A 24,356-nucleotide genomic window follows, 5' to 3' on the forward strand; every position below is an offset into this window, starting at 1 on the left:
TATATTTATATGCATGTGTACATATATGTATGAGTATGCATATGTATATATAAACATGTTTATGCATATGTATATATATGTATATGCATGTGTATGCATATGTATATATGTATATGCATGTGTATGTATATATATATGTGTATATATATGTATATGTGCATGTGCATGTATATGTATATGTATATATTTAATAAAAAAAATATATATATATATATATATATATTTTTTTTTTTTTTTTTTAAGGAGTCATGTTTAGGAGTAAAACGGAAGAGTAAAAACAAAATATTTTTATTTCATTCTGTACAAATGTTGCTGTGGGTTCTTAGCAAATACTGATCCTCAAAAAAGAAATGATAAAAAATTTTCCTTGACAATTAATTACATACTTTATTTGTTTTCCATAGTTTTCCAGACTGACAAAATGTACATAATTCACATTATTATTCACTATTATGTGCCCTGAAGACAGAACTCTTGAAATGATGTTGTCACATTACATCATGCTCCGACTTGGGTTAAATGTATATAAAATAAGTGATAAAAAAATGCTTTGGAGGCCCGTGACAAGAGGCCATCGATTGACGACAATGGAAAAGGTTCTTGAAGAGAAAAAATCACAAAAAGATGAAATGATATGCAGTACAACTTAAAATCTATCTTTGCAACCTGTAAGTCTTGGATGAACAAATTTATTGCTTTTGTTTGGTTTAAAGAAAAGTGTCAAGGTAAGTAAAAACTTCATTTCAGACTTACAGATTACATTAGTTAAATAAATGAGATTAAGGAATATTACATGATTCTGCACAGAGAGAGTTTACAATATAGTACAGTTCAGTCATTCATATATCTTAAGGAGTCAGTATATTCAACTGAACAAAATAAAAATTGGTTGGACAATATAATATATAAACTAGAAATACTGAAATATACAAATTCTACCAAAGTTATAAATATGGACTGATACATCGCTGGACACATGAGTGCCCTTTTCTTGTATGCCACAAATCTATATAAAAATAGCATGAAAGAGCACAATAAGTAAAAAATAAATAACAAGCATTACCATTCATTCCATAGTGAATCAGAATGACTTTACATTAAAAAAAAATTCAAACTATATGGATACAGAGTCTGATAAATACCGCACTGGCACCTGCCTATCTGAGATATAAATTAAATGTTGCCGTCTCGAGAGCAATCACTTTGCCTAACAAACTTTCTTTTACTTGAATACATATTGCAAGTGTATATACTTATTTCACACACAGATATATATGTATATAGATATATGTATATGTATATATATATACATATATATATATATATATATATATATATATATATATATATATATATATATATATATATATATATATATGTATATGTGTATGCATATGTATATATATGTATATGTGTATGCATATGTATATATATGTATATGTGTATGCATATGTATATATGTATATATATGTGTATGCATATGTATATATATGTATATGTGTATGCATATGTATATATGTATATATATGTGTATGCATATGTATATATGTATATATGTGTATGCATATGTATATATATGTATATGTGTATGCATATGTATATATATATATATATGTATATATATATATATATATATGTATATGTGTATGCATATGTATATATATGTATATGTGTATGCATATGTATATATATGTATATGTGTATGCATATGTATATATGTATATATGTGTATGCATATGTATATATATGTATATGTGTATGCATATGTATATATATATGTATATGTGTATGCATATGTATATATATGTATATGCATGTGTATGCATATGTATATATGTATATGCATGTGTATGCATATGTATATATGTATATGCATGTGTATGCATATGTATATATGTATATGCATGTGTATGCATATGTATATATATGTATATGCATGTGTATGCATATGTATATATGTATATGCATGTGTATGCATATGTATATATGTATATGCATGTGTATGCATATGTATATATATATATATATATATATATATATATATATATATATATATATATATATATATATATAAATTACAGATTACGTTTTGTTCTATCACTCTCCTCATTGCCATGACACACATGTGAACAAAACAGTCAACAGAGTATCATATCAAAATTCAACAATCTGTGAAAGAAAGAGCGATTAAACCTACAACTGACCCAAAAATGACTGTTTTATCCTCCTATCATAATGATCAATCAGGTTTCTCTCGTTTCATCTCCTAATAATTTTCTTAAATACACTCTAAACGTTTTAGAAATGACTATAATGATACAAAAATAACGTGTTCTTAAGAAAATATGAACTCAGCAAAAGATTTCAAGCATCCTCTTTTTCAAATACACTTTCCAACGAGAGAGGAGAGGTGTTTTTATGCAGTACTTTCTTCCAAAGAAGTCTCCGGAAATCTTTTTCCCATGAAGTTGACTTGCTTTATAAAAAAATTAAGATTAACCTAGACATTCCCTAATGCTTGTATTCACCACACTTCCACTCACGCTGTTCCTACAAAATATAAATGTGCTTCAATGTCCTTATAATGAAAATAATAATATAGCGGCCTACGCGACCTCTTCAGAGTCCGAAAAACCGCAATTTATGGTAAATAAGAATGATATAAATGTGAACATGTTTTGCTGGGGGTTGCAATCCATGGATGAATAGATTTGGATATGAAATGATGAACCCCTCCTGGATGTGGATGAGGAGGGTGGGGATGAGTCGAGTCGAGCTAGTTCCTCCAGAATTCGTAGCCTCCGGTGACCTAAATGAATGCCAATGGTAAGCTTGAAAGTATGGTAAGAAACAGATCTTACTTGATGCATTAAAACAAGAATTGATTGTCAAAAATTAGTATCTGATCACGCAGCAATAAGGCCAGGTGTGAGGAGCAGTCGCGAAATACGACTGTTTCACTTTTAGAAAACAAATCTATTGGCTTCATCCACACCAGATTGCTCTGTCGGAGGCGTTGACTACACCACACTTCTAGAAACCTGCTCTGCCTTTGGCTCTCACCTTCCCTACGTTGCTTGATTGGGCTGGTAACACTGTGCCTCGGTGACATCTTGGCGCGTCGCTCACTGCAAGAGCGGGGCTGGAAAAACCGTACGACGACATCCTCGGAATAGCAGCTGCACTTCGGTCATGACTTCTGCACAATCAGTGCGTATGTGGACATCTATATACATAGAAAGTTTACGAGTCTCTACCTAGACGACATTAATATTCAGTGCATGTTAACAACTGGAATAGGAGTAAAGTGCACGAATGGATTGCTGAATATTTCCACGAAGTTAAAGATATACTATAGTTACAATCGACATAAAGCGGGTGTAACGGGCTTCAAGCTCTGGGGTCATACTGCTTCCGTGCGTGGAGAAGAGGTTTCAGAGACAAAACTCGGGCAGCAACAGTCAGAGATGTTTGGTAACGATGGTGGTGTGCAGGGAAGCGTGTGCAGGGTCGCTAGGAGGGCAATCAAGGAGGGACGCTAATCTCTCCCCCCATTACCCGTGCCCGCAGTGCTGGACTGGCGACTCCTCACAGTTCGTACCCGAAGTGAATGACTCGCGGGGTAATAATGGAAGATATTTAATACTGGTGTGTTGTGTAATGATGAAGAGGGCTCGACCTGCACTGGGTGATCCCTTCAGTGACCTGGCGTCACTGGCGTCCAGTGCAAGGGCGTCCCAAAGTTCGATGTCACGACATGAGCTTTGGAGGAAGCAGTCGTAAGAGATCGTGGAGGTGATGGTGGGGGCTTTGGTGATGCGTGAGGGGTGATGTCTGTTCTCCCTCTCTCCCCTTCCCCCTTGGGGAGTATCACAGCAACTGAGAGTTGTTTACAAGAAGGCGATCTGCAGAATCAACATGAGTAGAGCAGATATACCGGCCGTTAGAGGTACGGTCACAACCCAGGCGATCACAATGTTCCTGTGGAGGGAAAACGCTTTTTAGTCCTCTGCTGTCACACTCAAGATTAGCTTTAATCGGCTGATGTGTTTTCAACTATCCGATTTATCAGAAATGATCTATTAATTATTCCTAACACAAAGAGCCGATCTGTCTCTCACCTGAAGAGTCCCCAGTCGACACCCTGTCGGCTGGACTTGGCCCAGCCCACGAAGACGACGGAGCCAACCTTGCAGTGAGTGGTGGAGATGGGGAGGCCAGCCTTGGAGGCCAGCAAGACGGTGAAGGCAGAGCCAATCTCAATGGTGAATCCGGAGGAGGCAGTCACCTTGGTTAGGTCCTCGCCGATGGTCTGGATCACACGGCGACCCCACACCCACAGACCCACAGAGATGCCAATCTGAAATCACACACTCAATTAGATTTCCCCCTTACATAAGTAGAAATCATGTGCATATAAGTGTTTCCAGTCTGATAAGTGTTAAAATCAAATAAGACACTTACGCCGCCATACAAGAGGATGTAGATGGGAGTGGGGGAGCTCTGGGCCACGGAACCCTCGGTGTAGATGGCCCACAAGGCGATGAGAGGCCCGATGGCATTGCTGACGTCGTTGCCGCCGTGGGCGAAGGAGCCGAAGGTGGCCGTGAGGATCTGCAGGAACGAGAAGAGGCGCTTCACCTCGGGCCTGTCAGTCTCAGCCTCCTTCTTGTCAGTGAGTTCGTCCATGGAGACGATCTTGACTTGGTTGGCATTGACGAGAGGAACCTGACTACTGTTGTGGGTGATGCCTGCGGAAGGAGGGAGAAAGAGGTGGTCAGCTTGGCGGTCCGAATCCCAGAAATCGATTTGGTGAGTCAGTTGCAAGGAAATTCAAAAGAAGTGACTGAATCAGCAGTCATACAGATCGCACTAATTCGCCATAAACCCTAAGAAATTAAAAACCAAGATATTATTAACTGAAAATAAAGGCTACAACAGCAAAATAGAAATTCATCAGTATGCAAACACCACAAGGCTTAAAAACAAAATGCAGATGCCCCCCACAGGACCCACGAGCACCTCCTCCCTTACCAAGAGACTGTGACGAAGGGCAGGTGTTGTTGAGGCCGTTGCCCAGCAGGTTGCCCTTGGTCTCGGCGGGGATGTAGCCGTTGGTCTCGGTGGCGCTGCTGTTGAAGGTGTACGTGGTGGGGGAGACGCCCTTCTCAATCACGGACAGCTCCTGGCCGGGCGGTGTGGGGGAGCGGCTGTTATCTGCGGAAGGGCGGATGCGACGTCAATTCAGGTCGGGTGTTATTTCGCGATAATTGGATCGTTATGGGAAAAAAGAGGAATGGAGGAATCTACTTTCTTGTTATTATGAATGTGGATGTCTAATTTTACCTTTATATCTTCAACCCACAAACAACTAAAAAGACAAGATGAAGGTGTAGATAAACTAACATTTACAAAATCTTGATAATATTAATTATAAGATTAAAGCTCACAGACTAGGCAGCCATTACTAAGCTAAACCACCCATTGAAAGCAACCGCCGCTAAAGACAAGAAAAAGACAAGAAAAAAAAAAGAGAGAGAAAGTAAGATGTGTGAGAATAAAAAAAAGTTAAAGAACCAGAATAAGAGGGGGAGAAAAGACGAAGACAAACAATAAAAAAAAAAAAAAACAAGGGAAGAAAAAGAAAAAGAAAGGGAAAGAAACATGGTTAGACAGTCTTTTGAATAACTGTTGGACTAGCCAGCCAGATCCCTTGCTCCGTCGACCTCAAGTGAAATACTCTCACTTGGCCACTTGTCAAAGGTCCTCTCCCAGTTTAGAAGACTTACTGTTCCGCTCGAGAATAGTGGGCGCAACCTAAATATTCCCCCAGTTATTTTCTCCCCTTTCGTCGCATTAACGAGTCGTTTCTTAATCTTCCTAAAACAAATTCACCGTTGTCGTCTTTGTCATTACCATTTTTTTAATTATCCGTCAGTGTCATCCCTACCGTCTTCTTCGTCGCTAGAATCTATCATAGTGTCCAAGCTTTCAGGATTCTGCCAAGTTCACAGTCGAGTTAAAACACCGTAAACAAAACACTGCAACAGGAGGCCTGCATATCATGCTTATCCATTTTTGTCACTGCCTTTAATGTAGTCATCGGAGATTTAAAGAAGCCATTCAATGAAGTCGTCCTAGCATCTGTGACGTCACTTCCATGTAATCAGAATACTGGAGCTTCAGTGATGTCATTGTCATCCAATGAAATCACCGTAGCTTCTGTGACATCACTGCTACCCAGTGAGTACATCGTAAGCTCTATGACGTCACCATCTTCCAATGAAAACATCGTGGCTTCTGTGACGTCACTGCTTAAAGACGACCTGGCCAAACGTTTGGGGAAGGGACGTGGCACACACGGGAGCTTTATATGTGGGGGAGGGTGGGGTCTGGAGACAATAGCACTGTTAATGCACAATAAATAGTGTTATTGCATCTGACGTAACATTGCAACAAGCACAACTTCAGGGATCGCAATCAATTTTACCTTCATGATACAACAGTTCGGCCATTTCTAGGCTGTCTGAAAGGATGTATAATGGTATTTTTAAGTAGGCGCGATCAGCTCTCTCTTATTCAGTATTTTTCACACCAAATTATTTGTACAAAAGAGTCTATTCGCGCAAAGGATAGAGTCCTAGCATGGTGTCGTTTCCTTTATAGCCATGGTCCCTACCAAGTGATTGTGAATGATGCTGGGCTTTACTTACTGTGTAGTTAACCCTTGCGGCACGTAACACCATGCTTTTTCTTTTTGGAAACATGCTCAAGCGATGCCAGGCACCTATACTCCTAAAATTCACTAAACATAATTCAATCGTGGTCTATCTTTTAATACTGTTTTTATCTTAACCTCCCGACTATCTGAAAGAAGACGCTGGTGTCCATTACTCACCTGCGGATTCGAAGGTGAACTTGACTTCGTGGTCTTGCTTGCAGGCAGCCTTGGCCAAATCAGCTGTGTGAGGGAGCAAAGGCACGGGTCAGTCCTATATACCTACTTGGTCTCTCAATTCAGTGTCCTAGCCTAATGAACTATTCATATTAGATTACATTTGGATTCCACTGTTGCATGAGAAATATTTACAAGAAATGCCCAAATCTGGCTACAATGAAGGTCAAAACCTGATTGGTGTATCGAGTCCGATGAGAAACAAGGCAAAGGGAAAAGGAAGATAATAAAAATGAGAAAACCGCACGTCAACTCACATTCAATGGCTTTCCTCTGGCGTGGGACGATGATACACTGGACGAAGAGAGATGTGAGGACGCCAACGCCCAGAGAGGTGATGACGGCGCCCCACCAGGGAATCACATCGAAGTGCAGCACTACAGGGGAGAGAGGCAGAGAGAGACGTTTTAGACTCCATTCTTCCAATATCTCGGCAAAAATAAGCCCACGGAATAGAGAGTAGGTCTTTGCCTCAAGAAATGTCCACTGGTTCACTTACTCCTTGGGCCATCATGGACGACGGAGAACACGTTGACGAGAAGGGTGAGGCCGTAGATGAAGGGGAGAGCCTTGAGACCGGGTTCCAGGGGCTTCTCCTTCTTCAGGATGAAGTGGTTGAGGAGGAGGTAGATGACGCCGGACATGACGCCGGAGAGAACAGGAGAAATGAACCATGATCCAACTGCAGAAGACAATCGAGAGAAAAAAGGACATTAGAGATGAAAGATGGAGCTAAACTCTTGCTATCCGTTCCCTTATCGAAAACCCCATTGCCCACACACCACCTCTTGCCCCGAAATCATAAGCATAAAATAGTGATCATTTCCATTAAAATATTGACATTTTTTATGAAATACTCCACGCACCTACGCTTCCCTCGATACAAAAAAACTTAGGCAAGTAGGTTCTGTAAAGGTCTTTTTAACGAGCTTCCTAAATCGCCTAGTAATTAGCAGCCATTCACGGGATAAACTGTGTGACCATCGGAAGCGACAGCTGCGGGCCTCCTTTTCATATTTTTTCAATATTGATTTATCCTTTTCAGTGGATTTTCCTTTGAATTCGCTTTATTATGTATTCTACTAATGGTTTATGGCTATAACTGTTATTATTATCGATATTATCATCTTTATTATTATTATCATTATTATTACCATAAATATTAAAGTATCATAAACATTATCATTATCAATATCATTACTATTAAGGCGTATTATTCATTCTACTACATTTATTTTCCCTTTTATCAACAAGATATTCACGAAGATTATAATAACATATACATATATATGTATATATATATGTGTGTAAATATATATATATATATATATATATATATATATATATATATATATATATATATATATATATATATAACAATAACCGCTCGTATCCCTAGTGAATAAATTCTCTCCTCCTTTTGCCAGCCCGCCATTAGGGAGCTCTCCACAAGTCAGGCTTCGGGCACGCACCACGCTGCTAGGGCTATACGCAATAGCTATAAATAGCGCTGGTAAATCAAAGAGCTGGCTTCTACAATCTGTATTTTGTGTTTTTTAATCTTTTCATGATATATGAGCGTTGGGCTGTAAGCAGGTTGGCAAGTTTAACACCATGCATTAATTCCTTTTAGAAATGCATTGACACCAATTCATGTAACACAAAATACACACATCGTGTCCTTGGTCCGGGTCCTAGAGAGAGCCTGTGCGATTAGCCTTGTAAATTACAACACATCTAATGCTATCGCCCTTGCGTAGAGGCGCCATCCCAGCAACCACGTGTTCACTCAAGCAGGCTCATCCCTCGCCAGGCCTGCCAACCCCACACACAGCTTGCAGCGCCAGCACGTTGTGTAGACCTACAGACCTATTTTAGCCCCCTACCCTAGGCTGCCAGACCACCCTGGAACACGTACCTGGCACGTGGGGCGAATAAGAGTGAGGGAGAGAGGTGCTTCAGCAGGAGCGAGGGAACGAGTCAGTCCGAACGGCGTCCGAGCAAGACTGCGAGCATGACTTGGTCACACTCGGATCATGCAACCGCCCAAGACCTGTCACGTGACCACTCGCCTTCTTACAGAGAACAGGCATGCGTGCCGACCCTCCGCAGCTCGATTATCAGTCTAATTTATCTCCGAATCTTTGCCGCCTCGACATAATCGGCCTTGTTTTAGAACCCTATCGAATGTGGAAATGACTGACGTTACTCCACTCCCGTCCCCCCGCGCGCTACCAAAAATAGGGAGAACCAGCGTGAACCAGAATGAAACGCGTGGTGTGCCAGGCCGTCGCTTCCTCCTTGCAAAACCACCTTCTGGGGCTCCGCAACACTCACGGCATCCCCCCGCTGCTCTTCTTATTAAAGCAAGAGAATGACTAGCGGTTTCCACATCAACACATATTCTAAATGCAGCAGGCGGCAGAGAAACAAAATGACTTCTGAGCTGTTTCGCTTCCAACAACCTCTTAACCATCACCAAGGGAGGCTAAACCTGTGTCTTGAAATAAACCTATAATAGTTCCAGTGTCACCTCCCCCCCTTCCTCCCCTCGCCCCACCGCACCCTCCCCCTTCCTAAGAAGTAACTCTACCCTCCCTCTTCCCCCCTGCCCCTTCCCTCCCGTCTCTTTAATTTCTCCCACCCAGAGGCTGGCCGACGTGTTTCAACCAACAGCTAATCACGTGCTCTGCTCTTAAACACGCTGGCTGTGTATATGGAGATGACTGGCTGCCGGCCTCCTCCTGCCCGTAGCCTCAGAGGAACAGGTTCGCCCTCATTAATTCCCAGCGAGTTTCATTTTCTTCTCTCTCCCTATTTAAACAAACATGCCCAAAGATAATGCCTAAATATATCTTTCTATATCTATATCTGTTTATCTGACTTTTAATCTATCTATCAATCTATCTATCTGCCATCCCTTACCGATCTTTCCGAAGGTGGTCCAGTTGACGCCGTCGAAGCCGCGGGCACAGAGGGAGAAGCCGACCGTCGCGCCGACGATGGTGTGGGTGCCGGAGATGGGGAGCTTGAAGAAGGTGGCCACGAGGTTCCAGATGGCGCTGCCACCTGCAGGAGACGCGTGCGAAGGAAAGGAAGGGCGGGTTAGGAATTTGCTTTGAGAAACCGCGCATAGAAAGCGAGAATGTGATTTGTGTGATAGGGAGTTTGTATCAGGCTGTTATCTCTTCGAATGTTTTCACTCTCTCTTATCATCAGGAAACGACTTAACAAATTTATATTTTGTAGCACTTATTGTTTTCACAGATATAAAGTTTATTGGAAGTAACTTTCTCTAGACATTAAACACCATTTAACAAAAATAAACAACCATGCAATTAGGAAGCACTTAACGAGGTTAGTCACACAAGCGGTTGAGTTCTAATCCTATACAAAAGAGAAATGTTATTTAGATTTCACCCAACAACTACCAGAAGAAGACTCCAAAAGGATCTTAAAGAAGATACTATAAGCTCAAAGGACTTAGAGGAACTTACAGAGGACGAAAAAAAGGTCAGAACTGTGAAAAGACAACACCAATTTACACAAGCTCTTTGGGAGACATAAAAAAAAAAGGATTCTATAAGTGGGGAGTAAATGTGAGAAATAAAAAAAAAAAGGGGGAAAGGGGATTTTTTTTTCTTATAAGTGGAGAGAATGTGGAAATTCGAAAGCAACTGAAGGACTACACAAAGGACTTACAAAGCAGCGAAGAGTGTTTCAGAGGGACTCACCAAGGGCAGCCAGGGACCCCAGCATGAGCTCCTTCTCGGTGTTGTTGTAGAGAGAGACATCCAAGATTCCTTTCCGTACTGTGTCCGACACTTTGTATCCTGCGGAAGAAATTGATGATCGTTACCCACTTGTGATATTACTTTCGAGTGAGCGAGGCAAAGCGAGAGAACATGGGCACAACTTATCCAAATGCATCGGCGAGATCAAGTAAAAAAAACATGACAGCGACTTTGAATTAATGGTATTCAGTTCTTCATACCCGCGAATGAGGGAGGACTGATTAACACTTGGGTATGAATGGCCAAGAAAACTTTTGCCAGAATGCAACGTCAAGGCCTTTATGTTCACGCCTGTCATATTGTTACCATGCAACATGTGCCTAACCTATCTCTTTTTCTGCCCTCTTGTATGTGTTAACGAGGCCTTGACTATTAACGGTTAGGTGTAAGTTCAAGGCATAGATACACTGGATTAAGTAAGGAATGAGAAAATAATAATAAAACCAGAAGTGTCCTTCGGGGAACAAGGTCTAGTTTAGCGAGTTTTTAGATCAAGGCAGAAAGAGCCAGCCTCTCTCTCTCTCTCTCTCTCTCTCTCTCTCTCTCTCTCTCTCTCTCTCTCTCTCTCTCTCTCTCTCTCTCTCTCTCTCTCTCTCTCTCTCTCTCAACACTTTCAGAAATAACCTTCAGGTATTTATACTTCTTGAACCAAGACTCCGCATGTATGCTAGCTATAAATACTGATAATTCACAAGCCGAAGCAACTTATGCATACGAAACTAGTTTATGAAATATGATACAAGTCTCAAATCAGATGCATATTTCAACTCATTATTTGAACGCGACTCTTTTCATGAACCCCGTTTCCCTCTCGGAGCTTCGGTCGTGTGGTTCATTTATGGGCTTGGCGGCAATTTGGAATTCAGGCGATTTCGGCTTAAAGTGGCCTCGAAAAGAAAAGAAAAGAAAAAATAGCTGAGCACAACAAAACCAGCGCGCGCGAGAGAGAAAAAAAAGTTGTCGCTCTGCCATGAATAGGTTGAGAACAGTTAGTACCTGTACAACTTGGTCTCCGGGGAAGCGAGATGGACACTTTACGTAAGAGAGAAAGCGATGGCCAATTATCTTAAATCGTGTGCGCTGCAATTCATGAGAAAGATAAGTTTTACAATCGCGTTATTTTTCATAGTAGATAGAGGAAATCTCTGAATCTTCTATTTAGAATATCTACTGCATCAAATATAGATATAAAAGTAAATCCCGATTAATTAAAACCACATCGACACTTGCAGACATTTATAGACGTAATATTTTATGCAAATACATCTGACATTCTGTAGTCTGAGCATATTGTCATACATAATGAAGAGTGTGACGTCAAACCAAAGCTGTTTATTAAGTTATCTGCTTGTGGCTGTGCACTAAACGCCTAGTTAACAGCGACCAACTCCTTGTCAGAGTCAGCGAAGACCTCTGACCGGGATGTGACAGAGCGCAGTCACAAAATTCGTTCCGGAATGCGTTGGTCCCGTGGTCGCTGACGTAATGGCAGCTTGGCACCCTCGTCCACGCACACGCCCGCGCCCTCCTCTCCCCTCCCCCGCCGTCGACCCCTCTCTCACCCCCCTCCCCCTACCCAAATACCCCGACACGGTGCCCTTTTCACAGGACTTCCGCCGATGCCACTTTGTTTCGTCCCGCGCACGTCGTCGTCGCCGCCGCCGCCGCTCTCCCGGCTTCTGCGTGTCAATACCTAATTCCGTTTCTTGCTAAATCTACGCCTGATTTTTTTTTCCTAGAGTTAAAAATAAACCAAGACAAGTTTTACGTTACGGGCTGCTTAAAGAAAAATAAAAAAAATCTCCGCCCTGATCTGTTTTATGTTAATTATCGATAATGGAGTCGAGGATGTCTAAAGCGATTTTAAAAAAGTGAATAGATGTAACACTGCTCACACGACAAAGGAAAGGGACGACATTCCCGCTTAGGCCTAACTTACAGTGTCTTCTTTCAACTGAACGACCTTGAGAATATCGCAGTTTTTCCTCTCTTTCCTTCCCCTCCTCCTCCTCTCTTCTTCTCTCTCCTTGTAGCGGTCATTCGCCTCGCTTTTGCACACGGCACCCTGACAACCTACTAGAGAAGACAGGACAAAAGATTCCAGTCCAAATTTTGTGGTCGTGTGTGTGTGTGTGTGTGTGTGTGTGTGTGTGTGTGTGTGTGTGTGTGTGTGTGTGTGTGTGTGTGTGTGTGTGTGTGTGTGCATGTAAGTGTGCGTGTGCGTGTGCATGTGCGTGTGCGTGTGCGTGTGCGTGTGCGTGTGCGTGTGCGTGTGCGTGTAAGTGTAAGTGTGGGTGTGTGTGGGTGTGGGTGGGTGTGTGTGGGTGTGGGTGGGTGTGGGTGGGTGTGGGTGGGTGTGCGTGTGTACGTGCGTGTGTGCGTGCATGTGTGTGTGCGTGGGAGAAGAGGGGGAAAGAAGTAGAAGAGGGAGAGGTCCAACAACCTTGATCCCCCCCCCTACCCCTTCCCAGACGCCCCTCTTCTCAACGCATCACGCCACGTCTCCCTCCCTCCCTCCCTCCCTCCCTCCCTCTCTCCCTCCCTCTCTCCCTCCCTCACAACCACCTCCCTCCCCCTCCCCCCTCCGGTCAGGGCGCAGGCAAGTGGCTGTCCTAGACCCCGTTAGCACCCCGCCGCCGTATCGTAGTGACCGTCACCGCGTGGATTTTGTGAATGACTGATGGACGTGGGAAGCAATCGAGCTGGTTGTCGGCCAGGCAGGCAGGCGGCCCCGAGCGCGTCGTTACGTAATGCTTGCTGTATTTCTATTTCTTTTTTATCGCTGTTGTTGTTAGTATTATTTTTTTTAAGTTCGCGTTCGTCATTTCAGGAGCATAAAAAAAAGGGGGAGGGGCTTTATATGATTCGTTTCTAAAGGAGAGAGGTTGGATTTTGTTGGAGTTTGATCATTATTGTTTTAAACTTTTAGATTGAGATTGACTTTAAAGCAAAAGGGGCTTTATAAAATGTGCTTCGAACACACACATGACGGATTCCTGTAAGATAAAATCCCCAACTGAAACTATGGATGCGGCTTCGCGAGTCAAATTCCTGAATTGCTACAACTAGCCTCGATCAGTCCCCTCTGAGGGAGTTAATGAGAAGATGAATGTAGGTGGATGCGAGCGCCCGGACTGCAGGAGACAGCCATTACGACCTGCAATTGTGGAATTGACATCAAACACCGCAAGCAGGAACTGGGGTGTTTGGCGAAGGCAATCACTGCGGGAAATGCCACGTGTTTAATAAGGCAATTGAGGGGAAGATGAATGCATTTTGCCTCTCCGTGTTCGCTTGCTGGATCTGGATCACTGTCTGTCCTCATACATCAGGGGAATCAGGGGGAGGTTCGGATCGACGTAACAGCCTGGCCGTCAAACGCGAGAGTATGTCAGTTTAAAACTCTCTCCCACGTGACATTTTATGTGACATGCCCATTTAATCTTGACTCATCACTTAGAGGCGCCAGTTGATTATGATATCTTTATTCGATTAAAGTTTTCTGCCATGTTTTATGATACATTCGCCCCGCCTTGAATCACGAATTGATGTTGACAGTTGATTCTGAAATATTCACGACATTAAAAATGTTTATCTTATGTAGCGTTTTAAGATGACATCTTGACTCATCACTTGAAGACGCCAGTTGAGTCTGAAAGAACTAGATGGGCTGAGTGCACACCCGCGCCCAGAGCAAGGTGGGCATTATGAAGTCATGCTGAACGGCGGGCGGGTGAGTAACGCCATTCTCCCTCGTTCGCTGGAGGGATCGCTGGTGTCTTTTCCTCCTTTGGACTGCGTCTTCTTTTTCGCCGGGGAAAGAACTGACCGAGTGAGTAACCGACGAGATGAGCGAGAGCGGGGCCGCGCGAGGGAAAAACAAATCTTGCAGCTCGGCGATGGCGTAAACGGACTCGATAGGGAAAAAAAGGAAAAACAAAAACGCGTCGAATTCCGCATGCTGATGACCTTTGGAGTCTCGCAGCCTCACGCCGGCCCACGCGAGGTTGACTGCGCAGCTCGAACGGAACAAGGGTCACACCTACCGCAGACATGCAATTAAGAAGCTTATCTGGCGCTGATAAGGAACCCGACGTCGATAAGCTGTCTGGCTGAAGCGGATCTCAACTACTGTCTTCCGGGTGGAGTTTGTTAAAACGTTGTGCAAGAAAAGTAAAATCAACTCGGAATGCCGTAGGGCGAGCGCATTTTCTTTGAAAAATATGTTCAGAAATTTACTGAAATTATGTGCTCTCTTAACCTATATTTAAGATGTTATCTGATAACAAACTGAGCCTAATCTTAGTAAGATGTGCATTCTGGGTCAAGTGTTTGGATCTTTTTTTTCTGATATACTAAGTGACTTGAGAACTTCTTCCGGATATTTTTTACTTATCGTTATTATATCACAATACTCATACTTCTACAAAATTAACGCAGTGTAGATTCTAGAATTTTACCTCCGGAGAAAAATCACACTGAAGCTGAATCACAAGCGTTTTACTTTAATCCGACGGCGCTGTGACGGCGAACATGAGCAGCAACAACAGAAAGATACAAAGATCAGTGAATTTCTGGTTCTTGCGCCAAGTCTGGTGGTTTACTTCTTTCCCGCCAAAAATGCCTACTATTAGTCCGCTTCTTTTAAACGGGAATAAATAACACTTACTTGCTCTGCCTTGAATCATTTCAACTCCTTATAAACCGAAAGGAAGAAAAGGCAAGAACATAAAATTCTAGCTCGGTTTCCCTCGGAGATGCCAGCGGCCGGCGTCCCGCAGCGTCTCCCGGGCTACTTACCTATGAGGATGGCGCCGAGCACTTCGAACACAGTGGCCAGCAGACAGGCCTTTCGGAGGGTGAGAACTCCGGAGCCCACCGAAGTCCCGAAGGAGTTGGCCACGTCATTGGCTCCCACACCGAAGGCCAGCACGAAGGCTATGAAAAAGCCCGCGATGACGAAGGGAAGAAGCTCTTCCGAGAACGGCTCCATTTTAGGTGTTGTGTGAAGGGGGGGCTCGAGTGTTGGGCTTTCCGAAGAGGGAGGCTATTTGGCTACGGGTTTTGACTCTGGGCGAGGTTTGTGCTCTGGGACTGAAAGGGGCGACCTGAGGGGCTTTGGTGTGTGAGAGTGGACTCTAACTGTTTATCTGTGGGAGTTAAGCACTGACAAAGTGAGAGAGTTGGGGGAGGGAAGTATGTGTCACAGAAGAGCGTCTCCTGAGAGGCAGCAGCGAGCAACGGGCGACGAGCTCGGAGCGGGAACCTGCGGAAGGGTAGAAGGCCAGAGTCAGCGGAGTTTCACTTACCGATCAGGATGGCTCCCAGGACCTCAGCCACTGTCGCGATCATGCAAGCCTGCCGCAGCGTTAGCACCTTGGCTCCTACGCTGGTCCCGAACACATTGGCCACGTCGTTGGCACCCACGCCGAAGGCAAGTGTGAAGGCGAGGATGAAGCCGATCACAATAATCCATAGCGTGGACGAGTGCCACTCGGCCAGGGAGGCTGAGTCGGGCACGCTGGGCGCGAGTGTGGTGGTGGTGGTGAAGCCCAGGCCAGGGGTGTCAGCGCACACGGCCCCCAGCAGGAGGGCCCAGGATATGAGCACTATGGCGCGCATCCTTCTCTAGGCACTCGGCTTCGGTGCCACCAGCAACAACACAAGTTCAAGACGTTAGCAAATAAGCTGCAAGGTACGTGTGGGCCACGTGGACCAGGCTGTGCGAGCGGGAGCGATAAAAGTAAGTGGCTTGAGGAGAGCAGTAGCGACTGTGTATGCTTAGTCTACTCCCGCGGCGTTTATATAAGACGGGATCCAGAGGACACGCCCCCTGACCACGGGGCCCCGCCTCCAACGTTGACCAGCGGCCAAGCCCCCCGCGCCCCCAGACTCACATTTTACACATAATCTGTCCTCGAGACATCTCCACTTAATCTACAATTATCTAAATTGATCTAAAGGCTGATGCCGCAAGACCCAGATGGACGCAAATGAAACACTTCCGAAATCAACTCTGACCTTCGAGTTTTTACCCGTTCGGCTGCCTGGGCCGCTCACGCTCTACTTCGCCATGACACCCGTCAATGCTAAACTATCGGTCAAGGAAAGTGATGACAGGAGACGGCGTGGCAATGCACGTCGCCGTCACTCCCTTGAAGCCACGTTAAGGGACTTGTGATGGTCTTTGCTTGGGAATCCGTATGGAGACTGGTTTGGTGAGGATATCGGGAGAGGCTTAGATGTGTATACGTTTTTTGGCAGCAGTTTATAGTGTGTACTAAGTACTGCGATACAAGACAGTTTATCCGTTTTCTGAAGACACAGCATGGGGACGAAATTACTCGTATCCCCTCAGAATAACAGGGAATGTAAACCAGTCTTCTTTTTAATGTGTAATGCTGATGAATTCGATACCGTGTGTATCTATTCAGTTCCAATAAGTGTCATTTGAAGGTTGTTTCTGAAAAGAGCATCTACAGTGTGAAAATAATAAAGAGTCTATTGCATGAACATTTACAGCAGCAAAAGAATTTAATACATCTGATTGATTCTGAGTTGTCCCCACCGTGGATGTCAATAGAATGTGTTGATAATGTAATGTATCGCCAAGTGCCGTTGATTATCATGACTTCAGGTGGGCTCAGAATAATCGATGTAGATGAACGTTTCAGTCGTAAGCGCGGATGGTGTCGAAGTATTAGTATTTTCAGGAAACTGAAATCGGGTCTCAAGCACTCCGCGTTTGGTAGTGCGAGTGCAGTCTGCATCGAAATGAAGGCAACGCCGAACGAACGGAAGGATCACGGGAGTAAAGCGCAAGAATAATTAATGATGGAGGAGAGAGATATAAATCAATTCAAGCCACAAACCAACAACAGGTGGGACACGGCAACAAACATGTGTTGTGGAGGCACCTGCCGCCTCACAATGTGTTTGAGGAATGTGAAGGTCTTTGTGTGTTGTCTGTTCATAAGAGGAAAAATAATGCGCTAAAATGGGGAATAATGAAGTAGGAGGGGGCAAGAGGGAAAAGGGGGGGGGGGGCAGAGAGAGAGAGAGAGAGAGAGAGAGAGAGAGAGAGAGAGAGAGAGAGAGAGAGAGAGAGAGAGAGAGATAGATAGATAGATAGATAGATAGATAGAGAGATAGATAGATAGAGAGAGAGAGAGAGAGGGGGGGTAGAGGGAGGGAGGGAGAGAGGGAGGGAGGGAGGGAGGGAGGGGGAGGGGGAGGGGGGGAGGGAGAGGGAGGGGGAGAGAGAGAGAGAGAGAGAGAGAGAGAGAGAGAGAGAGAGAGAGAGAGAGAGAGGGAGGGAGGGAGGGAGGGAGGGAGGGAGGGAGGGAGAGAGAGAGAGAGAGAGAGAGAGAGAGAGAGAGAGAGAGGGAGGGAGGGAGAGAGGGAGAGAGAGAGAGAGAGAGAGAGAGAGAGAGAGAGAGAGAGAGAGAGAGAGAGAGAGAGAGAGAGAGAGAGAGAGAGAGAGAGAGAGAGAGAGAAAGAGAGAGACAGAGAGAGAGGAGAGGCTGAGACTGGCATACAGATAAACTGACAGACAGAAGATAGACAAACAGGCAGATACATAAGCAAAGACACACACGCAGACAGAAAGACAAAGGAACCAGAAAAAAAGAGAGGAAGAATCCGACCCGTACCACATGACCCTTCCTCTGGTTGAAAGCAATACCCAGGTTACAAGTTTTCGTACCCACCCCTCGCCCTCCTACTCACGAACACCAATTTTCCCTTTCATCTATGCTCAGTCTAAGCATGAATCAACGGCCACTGCCTCCCCCGTCCCGTGTTGCAAAGCTACCAGTATGCAACGGCTATCAACGGCGCAACGTCGCTCTTATCACGTTCCTCATCTACGCCTGGGGGACGCGTGTTCATGAGGGCCAGGAGAATGAGACATCCTGCATGATACGATAACCGTGAGCTGCCGTGTAAATCTAACTTCGTCACATCCTGATCACTGTCCCTCTATCCTCGTTTTTCTTATCCTTCATTAACTCTATCTTATCATCCAATCCTTCATTTATCGTTATCGCATTTCTATGCTTATCGTCTCCCTTCTAGAACCCTAAGAAACGATCAAGCACGATCAGAGTCAGCGCACGAAGCCAAAGAGACGAGAGGACGACGGAGGCAGGCAACCCGCGCCGAACGAAGAGCATCGGTCATAACTCCGCGGAGAGACGACCTTTGCAAACACGACCCTCTCAGCGCCTCCGGAGTCGTCGTGTCAAAGGGCAGGATCATGAGCGCTCATAGAGGGGGCCAATTCAAAGAGCATTTGGTCGCCTGCCTGCCTTCCTCTGGTCACGTTCAGCCGGGTCCTGCCTGCGTCGCACTCAGGCAAAGTGGTTTCGAAGGGAACACACTTATTTTTTAATTCTCCTGTTTCTACTTCTACTACTACTCATTAGACTTTTTCTTCTCTTCATTTTACTCCTCTTCTTCCTCCTTCTCCTTTTCTCCCTCTTCCTTCTCCTCCTCCTCCTTTCCTCCTTCATACTTCTCCTCCTCCTCCTCCTTTTCTCCTTCTTCCTTCTCCTCCTCCTCCTCCTCCTTTTCTCTTTTCTCTCTCTTCCTTCTCCTCCTTCTCCTTCTCCTCCTCCTCCTCCTCCTCCTCCTCCTCCTCCTCCTCCTCCTCCTCCTCCTCCTCCTCCTCCTCCTCCTCCTCCTCCTCCTCTTCTTCTCCCTCTTCCTTCTCCTCCTCCTCCTCCTCCTCTTTTTCTTGTATGTTCTTCGGTCGGGTGGCTGTGCATGATCGGTGGCTGAGGTCCTGAAAGCCTGTAAATATCATCTCAAAACGTGCAAAATAAATTAATTAATATCATATTCAACATGGCATCAAGAAACACATACAATATATATTCATAAAAATAGTAAGTAGTTTAGATATATGAAACACATAGATAATACATATGGATATACATAAATATAGATATAACGAAAAAGCACACATATATACATACTCATACACATACATACCTACATATACATATATATATATATATATATATATATATATATACATACATACAAACACACACACACATATATCAAGCCCGCAATGAAACATAGATAGGAACAATATGATAAGGAAAATCAAGCCGATTTCCATATCAAAGAAAAACGAATTAACGAAAATATGAAATAAAAACATGGCATATCAGTTAACAATACTAATTTAGCTAAAATTAACTTTTTTTTTTTTTCTCTCTCTCTCTCTCTTAAAGTTTCTCGTATAAAAACCATTACAAAAGATAACCGCAACCGGTGGAATCTGGTGAATCGGTCACGTAATAAAACACAAAGAGATAAGTATTCGGAGGGAGAGGGGGGAGGGGAGGGGGGAGGGGGAAGAGAAGGGGGGAGGGGGGGGTGATTATGGAAGATTATCCGCCATATCGAAGAAAAGCCGTGGATTAAGAAGGATCTTTCAGTGATATTTAATTGTAACACACACATGTGCTTATGTAGCTCTTATTCAGTTGTAAGTCTGTCTGTTTGTTAGTTTGGTTATCTGTCTGTCTGTCTGTCTCTCTGTCTGTCAGCGTGGTTGTCTGTCTGTCTGTCTGTCAGTGTGGTTGTCTGTCTGTGTCTCTCTGTCTGTCAGTGTGGATGTCTGTCTGTTATCTATCTGTCTGTGTCTGTCTGCCTGTCTCTCTGTCTATCCGTCTGCGTGTCAGTTTAGTTGTCTGTTTGGCTGGCTGTCTCTGTTTCGCTCCCTCTATCTCTATCAAACTCCTTCTCCTACTCTCACTTTCACTCGCACACGTATATCATTCTCTCTCAAGCAGTCTGTCTCTCTTTTTCTCTGTCTGTCTTACTGGTGGTCTGTCTTTCTGTTTGTTTATCTCTCTCTCTCTCTCTCTCTCTCTCTCTCTCTCTCTCTCTCTCTCTCTCTCTCTCTCTCTCTCTCTCTCTCTCTCTCTCTCTCTCTCTTTCTCTCTCCCTCTCTCTCTCTCTCCCGTTCTTTCTTCCCCACTCCCTTCCTCTCTCCCCTCCCCTCCACCCCTTCCCTACCTCCCACCCAACATCGCCCCCCCCCTCCCTTACTTTCTCGCCCTCACTCTCACTCTCCGCGTCCGTTTCATGGAGTCACTGCCCCCTCCCTCCCCCCCTCCTTTCCTCCGCCCCAAGGCCACCTGCATGGTCATTACGGCAACATACGCATGACCGCTGCAACTGCATGACCCTCATGACTCATTCGGGTCGACTAGGAAACCGCCCTCTGACAAAAAAAAAAGAAAAAAAAAATACGGAAGAAGAAGAAGAAGAAGAAGAAGAAGAAATAATTTCCGTACGTGAAATCTTGGAGACAGCAATCGCGGATTCGTCATGCGCGGTGCTCTAAATTTTGAACCATGTCCGGTTTTTAAATTTCTTTTTTTAAATATTCTGTCACGCGGCGATATATATTTTTTTCTTCCCTCTTTTTTCAAGCGTCGGATAGAAGGTCGGGTTGCTAATGAATATAATTTGTCTTCCTTTTTTTGTAGTTGTATGTGATTCATCGTCCTATGGTTGAGTTAAGTAGAGGAGGATGTGGAGGAGGTTTAAGAAGGGGGAGAGGAGGAGGAGGAGGAGGAAGAGAAGAATGTGAAAGAGGGGGGGGGGGAGGGGGAGGGGGAGGGGGAGGAGGAGGAGGAGGAGGAGGAGGAGGAGGAGGAGGAGGAGGAGGAGAGGAGGAGGAGGAAGGAGGAGGAGGAGGAGGAAGGAGGAGGAGGAGGAGGAGGAAGGAGGAGGAGGAGAGGAGGAGGAGGAGGAAGGAGGAGGAGGAGGAAGGAGGAGGAGGAGGAGAGGAGGAGGAGAGGAGGAGGAGGGAGGAGGAGGAGGAAGGAGGAGGAGGAGAGGAGGAGGAGAGGAGGAGGAGGAGGAAGGAGGAGGAGGAGGAGAGGAGGAGGAGGAGGAGGAAGGAGGAGGAGGAGGAAGGAGGAGGAGGAGGAAGGAGGAGGAGGAGGAAGGAGGAGGAGGAGGAGGAAGGAGGAGGAGGAGGAGGAAGGAGGAGGAGGAGGAAGGAGGAGGAGGAGGAAGAGAAGAATGTGAAAGAGGGGGGGGAGGGGGAGGAGGAGGAGGAAGGAGGAGGAGGAGGAGGAGGAAGAGAAGAATGTGAAAGAGGGGGGGGGGGGGGTTAGAGGGGAGGGGGAGGAGGAGGAGGAGGAGGAGGAGAGGAGGAGGAGGAGAGAGGCAGGGAGAGGGAGGGCGAGAAAGAGAATGACAAGGCGAAAAAGAGAGAAAGAGAAAGAGAGAGAGAGAAAAAAAAAAAGAGGTTGGGAGAAAGGAAAAGCATAATAAGGAAAAAATAAAATAAAAATAAGAAGAAGAAAAAAAAGAAAAAGAAGATGTAGAGAGTAGTAGCTACGAACTAGCAGACAGAGTATAGAGCATACCCGTTAGGTAACAGTCTGGTTCGTTTCCCCAAATTTTCTTTTCCGCTAATTTTTTCCTATTTCCCCTCCTTGGGCCCCTTTTTTTGTTTTGCTGGCCCTCGCGCGTCGGTTGGGGAAATGCCGAGCGGTGTTTCTTTAATCGAGGGAAATTCTCCTCTTTTTTTTGTTTTTTTGAATTTTTTTTTGGGGGTTTTTCCCTTAAATTTTTTTGGGAAAAAACCAGAGAGTATAACATTTCGAATTCGATAAAAAAAAAAAAAAAAATTTGCAGAAATAAAGAAAAAGAAATATAAGAGAAATGTATTTAAGATGATTTTAGGAAAATATTCTTGGAAAAAAAAAAAAAAACCCAAAAAATAATAAAAAAGAAACATATTTCGGGAAAACAAAATTATTTTAAATAGTTCCCCGGGTTTCCCTCCTTACAAAATGCTGGGAAAACAAAACACAGTTTTATACATAAATACAAACAAATACAAAAATTTTTTTCTTTTCCCTTTTCCCCCTTCCCAAATTTTTTTCCCCCCGGGTTTTTAAATTTTTCTACTCCCTTGTTTTTACACTTGTTTTCTAAATTCCCCCCTTTTTTCCCCCGCAAAAAAACTAAAAAAACAAATCAAATTCCCTCCCCCCCCCTTCCCTATTTGCAAACATCCATTTCCCAAAAATAAACCCTTTTTACCCAGTGTTCAAATTCTTATGTACGGCCCCCTTTTCGATCAAACCATTTGTTTTTAAATCCGCTACACAAAAAAAAATTTGTTTAAAACCCATCAACTAGCAACCACCCGGGGAAAAATAAAAAACAAAACCATCTTAAACCCCTCATTAACCCCAAAAAAAAGGATTTGGTTTTCCCCTTCCCAATTAAAGGGGCAAAACTTAATGACGGGGTTTTAGCCTTGGGGAAACCCCCCCAAAAAACGAAAGAGAAGGGTTCCCCGGGTTTAGGTTTAACATTGCAATTTCGCCCCCGTATAAGGGGAAATATACACAAAACGCGGGTTGCGAGAAGGGGGTGGGAAAAAAAGGGTTAAAAAAAAAACCAAAAAAAAAAACATGGGGAAAAAGTTATCCGCAGTTGACGCATGTTTTTGTCTATAAACCTTTTTATCTTTTTTTCTTTTTTTTGGGCTGCTTGACAAAAGAGAAAAAGGAGAGAGAGAAAAAGAAGGAAGGGGGGGGGAGGGAGGGAGGTGGGGGGGAGAGAGAGAGAGAAGAGAAAAGGAGAAGAGAGAAGGGGAGAGAGAGAGAAAGGAAGGGGGGGAGGGGGGAGGGGGGGGGAGGGAAGGGGAGGGGGAAAGGGAGAGGAAAAAAAGGGAGAGGGAAAAAGGGGGAGAGGGGGGAAGGGGGAAGGGGAGAAAGAGAAAAGAGAGAGAGAGGAAGAGGAAAAAGAAGGGGAGAGACAAAAGACAGAAAGAAGGACTGGGCAAAAAACAAAAAAATAAAAAAAAAAATAAAAACAAAAAATACTCCCGGGGCCCACTACGACAATGGAAAAAAAAAAACCCCCTTACTAATTCCTTTTACAAAAAAATGACGTTTATTCAATTCCAAGAACGAGTTTCCCCCGGGAAACCCCAAAGCCCCAACCCAAAAAAAAAAACAAACGCGGGAAAATCGAACGCCCAAGGGAAAGAAAAAAAAAAAAAAAAAAAAAAAAAACAAAAAACTGCAAACACAAAACCAAAAAAAACAACAAAAAATGAAAAAACCAAAAAAAAAAAGACTATGCCCCCAGGGAAAATTTTTGTGATCAGGAATATCCCGTAAATTTTTTTACTCTAATTGGCCAAAAAGGGTTTTTGGGAGTTAGGGTTTACAAAAAGGGGAAGGTCAAGTGGGACCGTATAGTGTTTCCAAAAATTTTAAAATTTAAAGTACGTTTTGGGTTTTAAGGAAACCCGAAGAAAAAAAGGGAAAAGGGGAAAAAGGGGCGTATTAAAGATTTTTTTTTTCCCCCTCCTTTATTTTTTCCCCTTTTTCTCTCTTCCCCCCCCTGTTTTCCCGCCCCTGGTTTTCCTCCCCACCTTTTCCCTCTCCTTTTCTCCCCCTCCCCCCCCTCATCTTTTCGATCTTTTCGCTCGTCGCCCCCCTCTTTTCTCTCCTCTCCGGGGTCTGCTGCATTTTTTTTTCCCCTTTCCCGTCCCGGGCCTCTTTTTCCCCCCCCTTCTTACAAAAAAAAGCCATGGTAATTTTTCTTTTATT

General features: G+C 44.2%; 1 protein-coding gene across 7 annotated transcripts in view; it reads right to left on the bottom strand.

Moving 5' to 3' along the window:
• Window positions 1-2,023: 2,023 nt before the first annotated feature.
• The window catches only part of LOC125028134 (sodium-dependent phosphate transporter 2-like), a 71,852-nt gene continuing 49,519 nt past the window's right edge, over window positions 2,024-24,356 (bottom strand). For 4 of the 7 annotated variants that reach the window (XM_047617483.1, XM_047617484.1, XM_047617485.1 and 1 more), the window contains 11 exons: window positions 15,550-16,015; window positions 10,690-10,788; window positions 9,881-10,024; window positions 7,455-7,637; window positions 7,213-7,332; window positions 6,899-6,961; window positions 6,491-6,526; window positions 5,035-5,217; window positions 4,465-4,751; window positions 4,122-4,360; window positions 2,024-3,981 (listed from right to left, as the gene is read on the bottom strand). In XM_047617483.1, coding sequence (XP_047473439.1) covers window positions 3,891-3,981; window positions 4,122-4,360; window positions 4,465-4,751; window positions 5,035-5,217; window positions 6,491-6,526; window positions 6,899-6,961; window positions 7,213-7,332; window positions 7,455-7,637; window positions 9,881-10,024; window positions 10,690-10,788; window positions 15,550-15,742 — 1,638 coding nt within the window. In that variant the 5' untranslated portion in view covers window positions 15,743-16,015 and the 3' untranslated portion in view covers window positions 2,024-3,890. Of the gene's footprint in view, window positions 3,982-4,121; window positions 4,361-4,464; window positions 4,752-5,034; window positions 5,218-6,490; window positions 6,527-6,898; window positions 6,962-7,212; window positions 7,333-7,454; window positions 7,638-9,880; window positions 10,025-10,689; window positions 10,789-15,549; window positions 16,016-16,058; window positions 16,532-24,356 lie in introns of those variants that run through there. The other 3 variants (XM_047617481.1, XM_047617487.1, XM_047617482.1) reach the window with 3 other exon arrangements.

The sequence above is a fragment of the Penaeus chinensis genome, chromosome 8 (assembly GCF_019202785.1).
Source record: "Penaeus chinensis breed Huanghai No. 1 chromosome 8, ASM1920278v2, whole genome shotgun sequence".
NCBI lineage: Eukaryota > Metazoa > Arthropoda > Malacostraca > Decapoda > Penaeidae > Penaeus > Penaeus chinensis.